Source organism: Muscardinus avellanarius (genome assembly GCF_963383645.1).
Source record: "Muscardinus avellanarius genome assembly, chromosome: 17".
Classification (NCBI taxonomy): Eukaryota; Metazoa; Chordata; class Mammalia; order Rodentia; family Gliridae; genus Muscardinus; species Muscardinus avellanarius.
The window spans coordinates 43,589,877-43,606,049 of NC_137803.1; the positions used below are offsets into that span (position 1 = coordinate 43,589,877).

The 16,173-nt window shown below is 37.4% G+C and overlaps 1 protein-coding gene across 2 annotated transcripts in view; it reads left to right on the forward strand.

The window, feature by feature from the left end:
• GAREM1 (GRB2 associated regulator of MAPK1 subtype 1) overlaps positions 1-16,173 on the forward strand; it is a gene marked incomplete at both ends in the record, with an annotated part of 211,800 nt that overhangs the window by 67,890 nt on the left and 127,737 nt on the right. For both annotated transcript variants that reach the window (XM_080714495.1, XM_080714496.1), the window contains one exon: positions 8,669-8,809. In XM_080714495.1, the coding sequence (XP_080570621.1) occupies positions 8,669-8,809 (141 nt within the window). The remainder of the gene's footprint in view (positions 1-8,668; positions 8,810-16,173) is intronic.

Consider the following 16,173-nt stretch of genomic DNA (forward strand, 5'->3'; position numbering starts at 1 on the left):
ACATCACCTATTCATCTCTTCCCCCCACATACATCCTTTCATTCTCTCCAGGTCATTTGGGCTCTAGTCCCTTGAGGCAAAGAAATATGATCACAATGCTACATTATATTGGTTTTAGTGTTTGTGAAATAAAGGAAAGTTTATAATGAAGAATATGTAGAAAGAATAACCTTTAACAGAAGTTTGTGAGCTTTATAATTAGAAGGCTTTGTTGGTGCTGAAGGTTATGTGTATAGATGCTTTATTGGAGTAGACTAACTCCTGTAACAGAAATGGAAAGCTGCAACATGTCCCTGGGCTACCATTACAGAAGGATATTTCTTGCTGCTCTGTGTGTATTTGGGGTAAGTGGTTTGTTCCACCCTGTGTTAATTAAGGAACCCAGATTGCTGGCAGCTGTGCTATCTTCAGTTTGTTCCAAGGTGTTCTTGGGAATCAGTATTTAGCATTGCATGGAGGATCGCTTGCGAGCTGCTCCATGGGTAAGGCAGGGTTCTGCTCACACTATTAGCTATACCAGTAGTCAGTGAGTAGTGAGGTGACAATGTGAACTTCCCTGTGCCTGGGAAGAAGAGGAAATTTGTTTGGTGATCAGCTCTTGCCACCAAGATACTTTTCAAAATGTTTAAGTTTTAAGAGAAATGCAGTGGCTTGAGTATTTAACTGACTCAGTAAGTTTACCTTCTACATGAAAGGATTGTAAGGTCAAGTAAACACATAATTATACTATATTACTTACTAACAGCAAGGAAGCACAAATAAAATATTATCACCGCACCAGCTTGCCTGTTGACACTGGGAAAGTGAGAAAACTCACAACTAATAAATTAGATTTGGAGTAAGCAGCAACATAGAAATCACAGAAGCTGTTAATCTGCCCATTGTTAATCGATTTAGCTAGACACAAGGACAAGTTTATGTCTACAACAGATTAAAACAATACCCACTTGGGTCAACCCAATTCTCATTGCACATGTGTTAACAACTCTGATTATTTCACTGGGGCTTTATTAATCATTCAGAAATATGTGACTGTCCAACATAGACATTGTCCTACTAGTGAGCAAATTGGGAATAAAACCATACTTAAAAAATGAATCAGGCCGGGTGTGATGGTGCACACTTGTAATCCCAGCATTCAGGATGCTGAGACAGGAAGATTGAGGTTTGAGGCCATCCTCAACACTTAATGAGTTCCTTTGCAACTCAGACTTTGTTTCAAAATTAAAAAAAAAAAATTAAAATACAGTTGGGCTGTAGCTTGGAGGTAGAATACCCCTGGGTTCCATCTCCAGTACCAAAAAAAAAAAAAAAAAAAAAAATCAGCAATATAAGGTTATGTGATTGCTCTGCAGAGTCAGGTACTCTGAGTTCAAAGGATTAAGCCTTCAGTGACGTTACAGAGCCAAGTCGTTGATTGAGCCTGTTAATCTGATATGAAAAACAACACTTAAAAACCAAGTATCACAAACATGGGAAATAAAACACTTCATTTACTAGGTACCATAATCATGACACAATTTAGAGAATGTGCCACCATACCTGGCTACTATACCTGCATTTTAATTGCAACATGAAGAAATTCTATACTTCATGTCAATACAGAATTTTTTCACTGTGGCATCATGATGGTACTCAAAAATTTGGGGATTTGGGAGCACTTTGTATTTTTGGATTAGGGATGTTCAACCTGTATTTTGTGTTTAGAAACAAAAAAAAATCAATGGAAGTAATTCAATAGAGAATTGGATCGTACTATATCAGATGTTACATAACTAGTTGAACTGAATCAGAGACATCCTAAATAATTCACGCACAGATCTATTCCAGTTATGCAGTAATTTAGATATGTTCAACTCTAATGGTGCACAACACTAAAATAGGTATAAGCAACATTAAAAAACATAAAATTGAATGTTGGGGAAATATTTTAAATTAAGATAAATATTATACTAAAACATTTTAATAGCACAGTAAGACCTAAAATCAGTGAGTCCGGGCTACTCTGTGGCCCTGCTGTGGGCACGAGTAAATGGGATGGTCTAGAGAACTTGTACAGCAGCATTTATGGTTCTGAATCTCTTTATGCTTTCATCCCTTCAACTGAGTTTCTTAAAGCTGATCGATGTACAGACCCATTTTTAAAGGGAGAAAACATAAAACTATCATTCCCATAGTTTTAAATTACTTTTATTATAATTTTATTTACATATCAATATGTAAATATTAAAAAGTTGATCTATGTGCTCATTGTCTAAAACATTTATAAATTCAGTTTGTTTAGAATATAAGCAGAGTTACAAAATCAGTACATTTTAAATGAACAGGTAGGATTAGAATCAGGAATATATTCATGAAGGTAGTATCTGAGCTGGTCTTTAAGAGTGCGTAGGATAAGATTGGAGGGTAGAGAAAGGCCTGGCCAGGGAATGAAAGTAAGGAGACTACCCAGTTATGTGAGGATGTGGCAAGTACATGAGCAGAGAGAACGGTTCCCTTTAGAGCCTGGTGTAAGGGAGGCATAAGGTGGAAGACCATGGAGCCTTGAGTAGTGGGCCAAGCGATGAATGGGAACCATTATGGCATGTGAGCAGAATAGGATACTGTGTTTTAAATTTTTTATCTATAGCAATATTTATGTAAATTTGAAGATTGGAAACCCCAAGAGATCAGCTCTTTGAGGGCAAATGCTTGGTTCACCACTACATGGCCAGGTTGGTCTTTAGTAAGTATAGATTGAACAGATATATAGATGTATAATGCATAATGAATGGCAGGAAGATATTTAGTAGAAATCTACAGAAACAAAGTCTAGAATAAATGCTGAGAATAGCTATCATCAGTTGGTAACATGGATTGAGGAGTTGTCTGTGACTAATTAAACCCTTGAGAAATGTGTAAGATTGTAAAGGAGAAAGAATAGGCTAAGGATGGAGCCTTAACTGCTGCAGGCAGGACTGAGGTGAAGGGGAAACACTGAAAGATGGTGAGAGGGAGGGAAGGTTACTGGGGAGAAGATGCCGGCCCTGAGGCCAGAGGACAGAACAGAGAGCTTTCATTGTTGCATGTCCAGCTTATAAAGACTTATTTCGAATTTTGAAATTGAATATTTTTCTAAAGCAGGACTTACTTTGAAGTTATCCTCATTTTAAAAATTATTCTAACAGGTATGTAAGACTTAATGTTGAAGAGATCAAGGTCAAACCAGGCAGATTTATATCCTAGAGGCATGCTAGCTGTGGAGACAGTGCAGGATGGTGTTCACATATTTTGAAGTTTAATACACAGATATCTTACACTTCTTGTTACTCCATTATTTAAAAAATATATTTTATGATAGACATAGTAGTTAAGCAACAGGATAATTATATCACAAAAGTTGTTTACTTTATGAATTTGTTTAATGTACTGTCTCTATTAGTGGCCTACCCCAGTATAATTTTAAGTGTGATTATATTAAATTTTATTTCTAGACAATTTTTATGAAACTTATTTTGCCTAAAGCATGCTTACCGTTCAGTTGTTAAGAAGGCATAAGCCCCAGAATAGGCATTGGTTTCTTTCTACTTTATGTCTTCAAAAGACATTCTGAATCCTCTTGCTAGAGTGTTTACTATACCAGCAAGCAGTAGGATTCACCATTAAATTTTCATTTTGATTAACTTGACTGCAGTTGTTTCTTGGCTGCTTCTTTAGGGCCCACTGTGGAATAAAATTAAAATGGTTTTTATGATATAGCAATTTAGTTTCAGGAGAGGACATTTTTCTCATTTCCCTGGATGGCAGTGTGTTCTACCGGTGTTTCTTACATGTGCCCCATGGCTCTGGTTTCCTCCTCCTCCCATCCATCTTTTTTAACACCACCAGATTAATTTTTCTAAAGCAGAGCTTTGGTCATTCTCTTATGCTTCAGTAGTTCCCCTATGCCTCCTCGCATCTGAGCCCAACTCATTCATCAAAGAAGGAACTACCCAAATGCTGTATTTTCCTTTTATTTTTCTTTATCTTCTGAAGTCTCTGTCTCCTTCTTCAGCTCTTCCTCCTTCTGTTCCTGTGCTGCCGCCTAGGCAGCCTGCTGCTGTCCCCCTGTTGCGGCTGCCTTCTCCTCCTTTTTTATGACTGGGAGTTGAACTCAGGGGCATTTTACCTCTGAGCTACAACTCTAGCCCAATTTAATCTTTTATTTTGAAATAGGGTCTCATTAGGCTTCTGAGGTCTCACTAAATTCCCGAGGATAGCTGCAAATCTACATCCTTCTGTCTCAACCTCCCAAGTACTAGGATTGCAGGTAGAGCCACCACAGTTGGTTCCCCCAATATATATTTCTTGTTTCTCTTGTAGAGCATGGATTCTACCCTGCCTTACATAAAATTACCTGTGAGCACATCTAATCAGTGAGACTGTGGGCTACTGAACGCAGAAATCAAGTCTCTTTGAATTTTTGCCCATTACCCACTGTCTATTCATACGACATAATATTTGTTGGATAAGTGGATATGGAATATTTTAAAATAGCAGAAATGCAAACTGCCCTCTTCTATACATGTGTGATCCTCTCGTCCTTTAGATTTTCTTTTTCCCATAGTATAGCTCACCTCTAATTTGTAGTATAGTCATTGATTTTCATGGTTGGAATTAGCTGTCTCCTCCCTGTTGGATACTGAATGCTTTGTTTTATTCACCAAAGTATTCTAGTTTGTGAAACAGTGCTTGCCACACTAATTGAGCAAATGAGTAAAATTTCAAGCTGAAGGTCAGTTTCTCGTTGTTTCTTGGGTTATTGTTGAGATTTCCAAAGTAAAGGACAGTGACCTTCAAGTCAGTTTCTGCCCTTTATTAGCTGTGCGTCTCCAAGAAAGTTGCTTGACTGCTCTGAGGGTAATTTCCTAACTCTTTAAAGAAGAATGTGACCTAAATTACACTATTCACATCAAGAATACATTTTAGGGAAAAACACATACAATAAAACCAATAGCTGATGTTCCCTAATCACTCCTTATATTCCAGACTTGGTGATGTGCACTTGCTTTTTGATGTCACTGTGCATTTTCATAACCATTTTGTGAAGCAGGAGTGTAGTTGCCTCATCCTATAAGTGCCAAAAAGGATCCTGCCTAAGACCACACTGTGCCAGGTGGTGCGCATGGACAGCATTGACCAGGTCTGCCCCTCTGAACCTGGAGCTCCTAACTCTGCCACCTACTCAGTGTGCCTCTCCTGGTGGGGGCATGGAGAGGAGCTGCTGTATTTCTCCTTTGGAGAAAGGCTTCTAGATCTTTCCCTTCTATCCTAATATGCTTGGGGTATGCACAGAGCTCATGAGTACTAGGGACCCTCAGGAGATGTCTTTATGAAAAAGCCTGGTCATTCCAAAGCTGGAAGAGCAAGAGTATGGTTTGGAAATTTCCCTCAGTGAATTACAGCCTGCCTCTTTTGCTAATGTACCTCTATTTCCACATCAGTTTGTCACCTCCTCACCTAAAAACAATAAAGCTTTTAGATCTTTCTATTTTTCAACATAATGATAAAGCATTTTGGCATTAAGATTGCTGTAAACATAATTGGATTATTGGTTTAGGAACAAATTAGATTGTTTATAGTTGGGATAACCAAGTTGATCATTACTGCCTTCTTTATTGATTTAAAGAGTACTGAATCTTGCTATGTGTGGCAACACACATCTGTAATCCCAGTACTTGGGAGGCTAAGACCAGAGGATTGCAAGTTTGAGACCAGCCTTGGAAATTTAGTGAGACTTTCAGCAACCTAGTGAGACCCTGTTTTCAAAACAAGAAATAACAAAGGATTGAGGGTATAGCTTTGAGTAGAATGCCTCTGGGTTCAACTTGTAGTGCCCACGTTTTTTAAAAAAAGAGTACTGATTCATAATTTTAGATAGATCTATAGATGCCATCTCAAAATGTGCAGTTACATCACTAGTAACTTCATTATTGTTATAAACTTAACCTCAAAAATAATGAAGGCCAGACAAGAATAGTGATGCATGCCTCTTATCTCAGTACTTGAGGGGCTGAGACAGGAAGATCACAAGTTCAAGGACAGCCATAGCAAGTCTTGAGATTCTCAGCAACCTGGTGAGACCTTGTTTCAAAAACAAAAATTAAAAATGGCTGGGGGTATAGCTCAGAGATAGAGTGCCCTGGGTTCTATCCCCTTCTGCCTATCCATGAGCAAGGGAGATCTTTCTGTCTTCCAAGGTCATCTTCAGTTTTTTTCTTTAATGTTTTATAGTTTTCATTGTAGAGATCTTTTACATTTTTGGTTAGGTTTATTCCTAGATATTTTATTGGTTTTGAGGTTATAGTGAATAGAATTATTTTCTTTATTTCTTTCATTGTGCATTCACTGTTGGCATATAGAAAAGCAACTGATTTCTTTACATTGATTTTGTATCCTGCAAATTTGCTGAATTGGTTAATGAGTTCCAATAGTCTTTTTGTTGAGTTCTTTGGGTCTTCCAGATAAAGGATCATGTCATATGAAAATAAGGATAATTTAATTCTTCTCTTCCTATTTGAATTCCTTTGATTTTCTTCTCTTGTCTTATTGCTCTGGCAAGAATCTCAAGGACTATACTGAAAAGGAGTGGTGATAATGAGCATCCTTGTCTTGTTCCTGATTTTAGAGGAAATTCTTGCAGTTTTTCCCCATTCAGTATGATGTTGGCTTTGGGTTTATTGTATATTGCTTTAATGGTATTGAAATACGTTCCTTCTATTCCAATTTTTTGCAGTATTTTTTTTTAACATGAATGGGTACTGGATTTTGTCAGATGCTTTTTCAGCATCTGTTGATATGATCATATGGTTTTTGTTCTCAGTTCTATTTATGAGGTGAATAATGTGTATTGATTTGTGTATGTTGAAGATCTTTACCAGACACCACTCTGATAGAGGGCGAATATCCAGAATATACAAAGAGCTCAAAAGTCTCCACACTAGCAAAACAAACAACCCAATCAAGAAATGGGCAACTGAACTGAATAGACACTTTACAAAAGAAGAGATACAAATGGACAATAGATACATGAAAAGATGTTCAACATCTTTAGCCATTAGGGAGGTGCAAATCAAAGCAATGCTGAGATTCCATCTAACCGCATCAGAGTGGCAAGCATAAAGAAATCAAACAACAACAAATGCTGGCAAGGATGTGGGGAAAGAGGAGTTTTTTTTACACTATTGGTGGGAATGCAAAGTAGTTCAGCCACTATGGAGATCAATGTGGAGATTCCTTAGAAAACTGGGAGTAGATCCACCATATAATCTGGCTATACCACTACTGGGTATCTTTCAAAAGGGGTTCAAATCAGAGAACTACAGTAACATATGCATACCCATGTTCATAGCAGCACAATTCATAAAGAGCCAAAATATGGAACCAACCTAGGTCTCCATCAACAGATGAATAGATTGCAAAATTATGGGAAATACACACAATGGAATTCTACTCAGCTATAAAGAACAAAATTATGTCATTTGCAAGAATATGGAAAGACCTGGAGAACATTATGTTAAGTAAGATCAGCCGAGCACAGAAAGAGAAGGGACATATGTTTTCTCTAATGTACCCAAACTAGGTACTATTAGGAATACCAGAGGGACTCCAGATAATGGAGAGGAAACCTCAGCAAAGCTGAAATGGAAGGGTAGGAGACGAAGAAGGCTGAGGTTGATTAATGGAGGAGCTACATTCGAATATGTCTAAAAGTATGAATGTAGCATGGTTAACCTGGATACTCATTGTTGGGAGGGGGAGAAGGGGAAGTGGGGGAGAGAGGGCCCCACGTACAATCTGAATGTATGCCATTTTCAATATGATTCACATAAAAATAAAAAATAAAGTAATAAGCCTTTTCAGTAAAAGGACTAACCCAAAATAATTGGGTGGATTGTGTCGACATCTGAAAAGCATTCTTTACATTTTAGGGAGTGGATTTCTCTTGGAACAATTTGTTATCAATTCAAAGGCTAGAAAGGTACTTCAGAAAATATTAAAATAAATAATTTTGTTTGTAAGACATAAAACTTTATCATGCTTAATTGATTGGAAGATTTTGTAGGAGGCTAGAGAGAACTGGCAGACATAATAAAGTTTAAAAGGAAAAATAGAGGCTCTTCCAGTGGAGATGTAAGGTTTATTTTTGATACCTTTATTGTAGTGATTAAGAGCATATGCTTTGGAATCAATCTGGTCTACATTTGAAGTCCCACTTTTTTGCTTATTGAATCTGTGAATTTTAGATAAACCATTTAACATTCTGAACATTGATTTTTTTCACCTGTAAAGAAGGAGCAATATCTACTTAAGTTATCTTATTGCATGAAGTAATATATACAAAGCACTGAAATAGTACAGGCAGCTTAAAAACATTTATTATCTTTGAAATATAATCACTTATGTATGATCAAGTATTTGAATGTTGATTTGCCAAGTAGGTGGGAAACATTTTTTATAGCCTCCTATGTAGTTTTCAACTTGGCATGGAATACTTTTTCTTTTTTCCTAACCACCTTGAAGGTAAACTGTCATGTTGGGAGGAATGTCAACTTTTGTGTCAGTGCAGTTTTAACTAAGGAGATGTCATTGCAGAGTGTGGGGCCAGCAGCTGTGGTTTCTGGTTCTTAAGTACCATTGTGTTTTTCAGGAGAGTGTGTAGAAGGGCTGCGGGAGAATGACTATCTGCTCATCCATTCATGCCGGCAGTGGACCACCATCACCGCCCACAGCCTGGAGGAGGGCCACTATGTCATTGGGCCAAAGATAGAGATCCCAGTACATTATGCAGGTAAGACTCCTCTTGGGGGAAAGAAAAGGCAGAGAGAAGAAGGGGACTTGGATAGTTGATGTTTTTTCTTCAACACAGAGGGAAAATGGGAATTGTCTGTAAAGTAGAAATGATAATGACTTAGAAAAAGAAGAATCACTTTTATGTGGCTATTTTATCTATCTATGTAAGCTCAGATTCATTTTGTCACAGATACTTCTAATTAATGCAACTTGATATTTATAAAATGGCAATTTTACAAAAAGCACTTCTCTGTAGTCTTGGTATTAAAATGAATACATGTAGCCAACCTCTGGGTTCCAAGTGTCTGTGGTAGCCCTGTGTACAGCTTGAACATTGCTTTTGTGAATGACTATGATGTAACGATTTCAGGAGATGCCATTTCACAAGTGGTCATTGTGGTCAGGTCTTGATAGTATTGGCTCAGAAGCTCAGGTACCTGGGCGTGTCTCTTTTCCATTAGGCTTTTAGTACACAACTCCTGAAATGACCTCATTGTTCTACTTAAATGTGAATGATAGCTGCCTCTTGCCTCACTTTGAACTCCATCCTGTTCAGCAGCACCTTTAAACTAATTTTTATCAAGCACATCCTATGCCAAGCACTGGCTTGAATAAACTTTTACTAGTCATAGCATATAAATACAGTTTTTAAAAATATTACCCTGTACTATACTTTCTTCTGATACTTTTAGTTTATTATACAAGGGATCTTAACTTTGTCACTGTTACTGTTCAATATTTTTAAAGCCTATAGAAGGACATTTTAATCAGCCAAGCATAAATCATGTAGCTCTAGACTGCCACTTCAGCTAATTTTAGAAAAGGGACTTTGTTGTATTCTCCCTGTCCAGAACAGTAGCAAATGGTATTTGTTTGATAAATATTGAGTGAATGAATGAATGAATGAATGAATGAATGAACGAGTGAGTGCCCTGGTACCTTCTTGAGTTCTAAGAGTGTTCAATTGCTAATATGACCCAGGGATTACTGAGCAATTCAGAAACCTTCTTATTCAAAAATAGTGTGAGAAAGAATTTTTCTGGCCTAAAACTTTGTTCTAGAAAATTAAATTTTCTAGTCCTCATTTTCCATGAGTAGCTTTTATGTAAAACAAAAACACTTAGGTTTCACAGAAGGGATTACACTTGTAAGGTAGGAACCACACAAATGGGTCAAACAGGGGTAGAAGGAGACTAATCCTCCAGGTTGCTCAGTTTCTCTTCCATATAGTTCCCACAACTGAGATCCACACTATTTTTAGCAGGTTTTGACTTTGTTGAAAACTGAAAAGACAGGTTAATTGTTACATTGTTTCATCTCTAGCTACAATTTTACATCACTTGCTTTATTATTACTCTATTCGTAGACTGAGTTTTAGTCTCCACCCACCAAAAAAAAAAATCACTGAGTAGCTCTGTCTACTCAGTCTTCCCAAAGGGCTGTTATCAGCTGGTCACTTCCTCATGCTCCTTAGGAGACTTCACACCATACGAGCTGTTTTGCCTTGCTGGGTCAGGTCTACATCTAGTGTTTGAGCCTACACCTCCAGCTGTTTCTCCTCTGAAGAGTAAACCTTCCACTCTAGCTAGAGGGTCATCTCATTATTTCCTGAACACACCTATCACTTTTCTGTTTACACCATTTTCTCCACAGAGTCGCCTTTCTCAACCATGCTGCTTCTCAGAACCTGTCATTGGGCTGATTCTTTGCCACCCTAGGAGATCTCTCCATGTACTTACTAGGTATTACATTCATGTGAACACATCCTGGCTCTTCATTCAGTTTCCTCTTCCCGTGTACATATGTACCTTCCTTCACTCACCAATGGAATGTATCTTACCATAGTTCTCAGTTCATGCTGAAACACTGTTGTGCACCGTTTGAATCTATACATAAACTGAACACTTCTCTTTCATTATGGATGCTTGATCTAGAAATCTCAAACTTGGCTACACAGTGGAGTCACATAGAGGGTTTTAGAAAGACCAGTTATTGAGTCCTACCCCCACAATTTCTTGTATAATTGGTGTATAGTTAGTGTCAAGATTTTAAAAGCTCTTCATAATTAAATATACAACAAAGGATCCAGAGAATCCAGGCATGGCAGCACATACCTATAATCTTAGTACTTGGGAGGCTGAGATGGGCAGATTGCAGGTTCAAGGCCAGTCTCAGCAATTTATTGAGACTCTCAGAAACTGAGTGAGACCCTTTTTCAAAACAAAAATAAAAAGGGCTAGGGATGTAGTTCAGAGGTAACTGGGTTAAATTCCCAGTTACACACACACACACACACACACACACACACACACACACACACACACACACAAAATACAAGCCAGGTTGGAATAGATGTCTACAGTGTCAGATGATAAACACACCTGCAAGTATTTGCAAATGTATTAGTATTTTGAACATGCATTTTTGTATTAAAAGCCATTCTGCTTCTATTAGAAATATAGACATGGTACATTCAGGAGCTTGTTTGTGAGGAAGATGATGGTACCTATAACTGGAAAACCAGTAATCAAGTTGCAAATGATACATAATAGTCTTTAATGAAATTGAGGTGCCAAGACTAAAATGAAATATGGGTACCAAGATCATACCCTTTACATGAAAGGAAAGAAAACAGATTAAAGAATGAAAAACTTGGAAAAGAACCAAATGGTTCGTGAGATCGTTTGCCCTTTAACAAAATAGATTGAGCCCCTGGATGAATATTGGTTTACATTTCCTCAACTGTCTTCCTGAACTGCTTCAGCGAGAAGCTTAGCTAGAAATTTGAGGTACAAGTAGATGTTGTTGATCATATGGGGGGTTCACATCTTATGATAGCACCAAGAGTGTTACTTTATAAAGTTTAGCGATTTACTAGTTTAAAAAAAAATTGTACAAGCTAATGGATTATACAAGAGGATAATATAATTATAGTGTAAAACGGAGACTCAATTATCAATAATGTTATTTCAAAGGTGTGTGTGTGTGTGTGTGTGTGTGTGTGTGTGTGTGTGTGACTAAATCATCTGAGAGCAGACAACATTCATCCCTTAATACTTCACTGTGCATTTCCTAAGAACAAGGATATCCTCTTATATAACTGTAGTACTGTTAACAGATTCAGGACACTTAATACTCTAATCTGCAGTCCATCCCCCAGTTTTGACAGTTGTCCCCAATGTTGTCCCTATCGCATTATTTTTCTCCAACACACATCCAGGTTGCGACCACCTGTTTATCGTATTCACTGTGATGTCTCCTTAGCCCACTTTAATCTGGAGTAGTTTCTCAGCTGTCTTTGTATTTCATAATAAAGGCTTTTTTTTTTTTTTAAAGAATACAGGCAGGTTGTGACAAGACATGTATTGGATGACTACACATATGATGCTGTGTCTGTCTCAAGAACCACATCTCAGGGCCAGGAATGTCCATTTGCCTTTATTGATATTATCAGTTTTGATCACTTGGTTAAGTTGTTGTTTGTTTGTTTTTGTTTTTGTAATATAACCACCATTACTAGGAAATTTGAGACAGAAGATCAAGACCTGCTCCTCTACGTCTCCTGCTCCTCTAAATTTTCCTGCCCCTCTTCCTCACTGTGGCTATTGATGATTTCTGTCTGATTTGATTTTTACTGTGAAAGTAGCAAAAAGCTGCTTTTCTACCTTAACTGCATCATTTCTTCTGTTTGCTAGTCTTTGTTGTACTGGAAAGAAAACACACTTCCTTTTTTCCCTTTTATTTACTTGCTTACCTTTTGTGGTTGGCATGACTTTATGCATTACTGTGGCACTCAGTAGATGATAATCTATTTCTGTCCTTGCTGATTATAATGTCCTCGTGTCCACATTTGCCAGTGTGTGCCCAAAGGGCCCTCTGCATCCCAGGGGCATGCGTCCTTCATTCTTTTCAGGTGCATCCTGGTTTTCTGCTGCAGGTAGCAAGCATTCTTTTGGGCAGTACCCCATTCCAGCCAGAGCTGCTGCAGTGTGTGGTTACAGACAGTGCTCCTCAGTTGGTGGTTTCGTAAATGGAATCCTTTGAAATTGGGCATGGTACAATTTGGAAAGCCATACATAGCAGCTGTATTCAAACAAATTCTAGAAAGTGGTGAAAACTCAGCACTGTTAAGAAATCACAGTTCAGAGTGTCTTTCCTTTGTTGTATATCAAAGATTTTAATGAAATTTCTTATGTGAAAAGAAATAGTTTCATACAACTTTGAGACAAGCTAAATTTGACTTAAAGTTTGTATCAGAACTACACTCTGAAATGGTAGTAATCTCTGTTCCAGATTCTGAGATTATTAGATGTACTTTGGGTAAATAAAGATTTTCTTTGTTCTGGCAAAATAAGTTTTAATTTTGGAGTAAAAATGAGATTTTTTTTGGTGTAACAATCAGTCGTAAGGTAGAGAATATTTCAGTCAGTATCAGATATTTTGCTCACAGTGGAGAAACCAACCAGAAAAATTGCAGGTTGAGGAGAGCTTGCTACTTTTGCACAAGTTTTATTCAAAAGAAATTTAGTAAGGCAAAGACTGCATGAGAAATGTGCAATATAGGACACAGGATTCTTCTGTATTAACACATTCATTCAGAACATCTAACCTTAGAATTATCTGGAACTTCATGAGACACTGCAAATTCACCCTACATACCCACTCTCCCTCTGACATATTGAGCAAAAAGTATCTATTTTTAAAAATTAAAGAAACCTCTAGTACAACTTGACTCTAGCCAAGAGTTCCTATAGAGAAAAAATTTTCATTTTACAATTCATGTATCTATCAAATTCCATTTTGTCTCTGCATTTCATACTAGTCAGTTAAGCAGATCCAGATTATTAGCCATATCACATTCATGTGACCCTCTTTCGGGGCTTTCACTCTAATTTAGTATTCATAATTTGACACTGAATTTAAACTTCTGGTCCCATGAAGACCTGGAGATACTATAGACTCCATATATTATTTATTCTTTTATGCTGAGTATGCACTCTATGCAGTGGAAAGTGACAGGAAAAATATTGTGAAGATCCTCTGAGATCTAACTTGTGTAAAAGGCTCAGCACCTTTTGGGCACAGGCAGAGTATGAAATGAACTCCTCTCTCTCACCTCTCATGAAAACCAGCAAAGAGCAGAGCAAAAAAGATGAGAACGTGGGATATTCATTGAACTCTGGTTCACCAGTTTGTAAAGTAATGGAATTTGGAGTGGGTTTATGAAAATTCAAGTCATTCAACAGAATGCATGCTGTCACTCTGGGTGAGCAGATTGCTACTTGAACATAAGCATCTGAGATAAACTGCACCAGTGTTGGGTTTCTATTTTTAAATTTTCATTCTCCTGCAAATCCAGTGAATCTGTAACAAGCTGAAATGATCTCAGTCCTTTTCCTTCTCTCTGCAGAATGTAGGGAGATGAGTGCCACTTCCACAAAAGGACGGTAAGAGATGCTTATGCAGTCTTCAAGGCCCTTACTCAGCAAGCAATATTTATTGGATATGCCTGGTTTTAAAGATGTGGAATGTGCCGTGTTGGTGTCTTGAGCAAAATTGTAGCAGCATGGAGAATAATCAAAGTTTCTTTTAGTCTTTAGAACTAATACAGTATGCAAAGGAACATTTATCCCAGCCTTTGCTATGAATATACATTAAATCTATAGGGAATAATAATTTTTCATGATTGACTCTTTAGGTCACAGTTAATACAACTAAACTATATTGAGTGCTTATTGTTTCCTAATCATGTTCTTAACTCAGTATGCAAAAATAATTTTATTTCTCCATATAACTTTCACAATAGACCCATGGTTTTTATTTTCCATTATTATCTGCATTTCACAGCAGTAGAAACTGATTCAGGGATATTAAGTATCTTTTATATGGTAACACCTGAACCCAGGAAAGCTGATTTTCATGAGAGGTGAGAGAGAGGAGTTCATTTCATACTCTGCCTGTGCCCAAAAGGTGCTGAGTCTTTTACACAAGTTAGATCACAGAGAATCTTCACAATATTTTTCCTGTAACTTTACATGGCTCCACAGCCTAATGCCATTACCACTATAATATGGAACGTACTAGAAGGGACCTTCTGTATAGAAAGGGTTACCCATCCTAGAGAAGAGCGATCTGTCAGATTTAGTTAGGACATTGAGTAAAGCTTTGGCTTACTCTTCTTTCACTCAAAGCTCCCCACATGTATTCTGACACTAGGGAAAAACTAGGTAAATATATGGTTTGACTTGTTTTAGATATAAAAGTTATCTGCATATAGATTAACATTTCCATCCCTCAGTAATTGATAGGAAGAGATTCCAAGATGGCCCATAGGTTGACGGAGAGGGTGCCTGCTAGGCCTGGAGTCATAGTGAAGGCTGGGAAGAAGGTCTTTTACATATCAACAAAGAAAACCGGTTATCTTCAGCAGGCCAGTCTCAACAACATAGATTTCAAAGGGAGGATAAAAATGAATGGGAAGGAAGACAGCAAACAAGAATCAGTTCTTTTCCAAGAGTAGTAGTAGTAGTAGTAGTAGTAGTAGTAGTTGTTGTTGTTGTTGTTGTTGTTGTTATTAAAGAGAATCCAAGAGAGCAAATATAGGAAAGAAAGCCTTTTTAATAATTCATTTTTAAAGAATAATACAGTCTAAGTAGGATGATTCAGAAAAGAAAAGAGAAACTAATTAAGTAACTTAATAGCCTAGCATCTGGGAAATTGTCTTTGCCACTTATTCCTCCAGAGGCATTTTCTGTTCCTGTGAGAATGGGTGGAAGGGTACAATCTCTTTCTTTACCACTCACAAGAATCATGGCTGACTTTCCAAATGACCAGTTAACAAGAGAAAAGCATTTATTATATCCAAATTTTAAATGACTTGGAGCCTTCAGAGTAAAGATGCAAAGGCCCAGTGAAAACATCATTTTTATGCTTGGGTTTGATGAAAGATGGACAGCCATGTAAAAATGTGATTAGTATAACTCTTTCACAAAGGGTCCTAGACTAAGTGGGAAACCCAACAAGGCTTTTCTAGACAGGCAGGAAAAGATAAAAATGAAACTTTGCTTTGGAGACCCTTCCAATGTCCTTCACTTCTGAGTACTCAGCATGCTAAAGCACCATGCTCTGTTTATCATTTTCTAAACCCTACTACTCTTCTTTACTTATTTAAGTTTTGTACCTTCTGGTATTATGCTTATAATGGAAAATATGCTTATTTTTTTGAAGACACACACTGAATTATTTGAGGGTTAGTATGACCCAGTTTAGTTATTTAAGTGTTGAAGGGATGACGGGATGGGTGGATGGATGTAAAACTTGGGAAGGAAGGAACTATTTTCTTCTTAAAATCAGAGATTTATG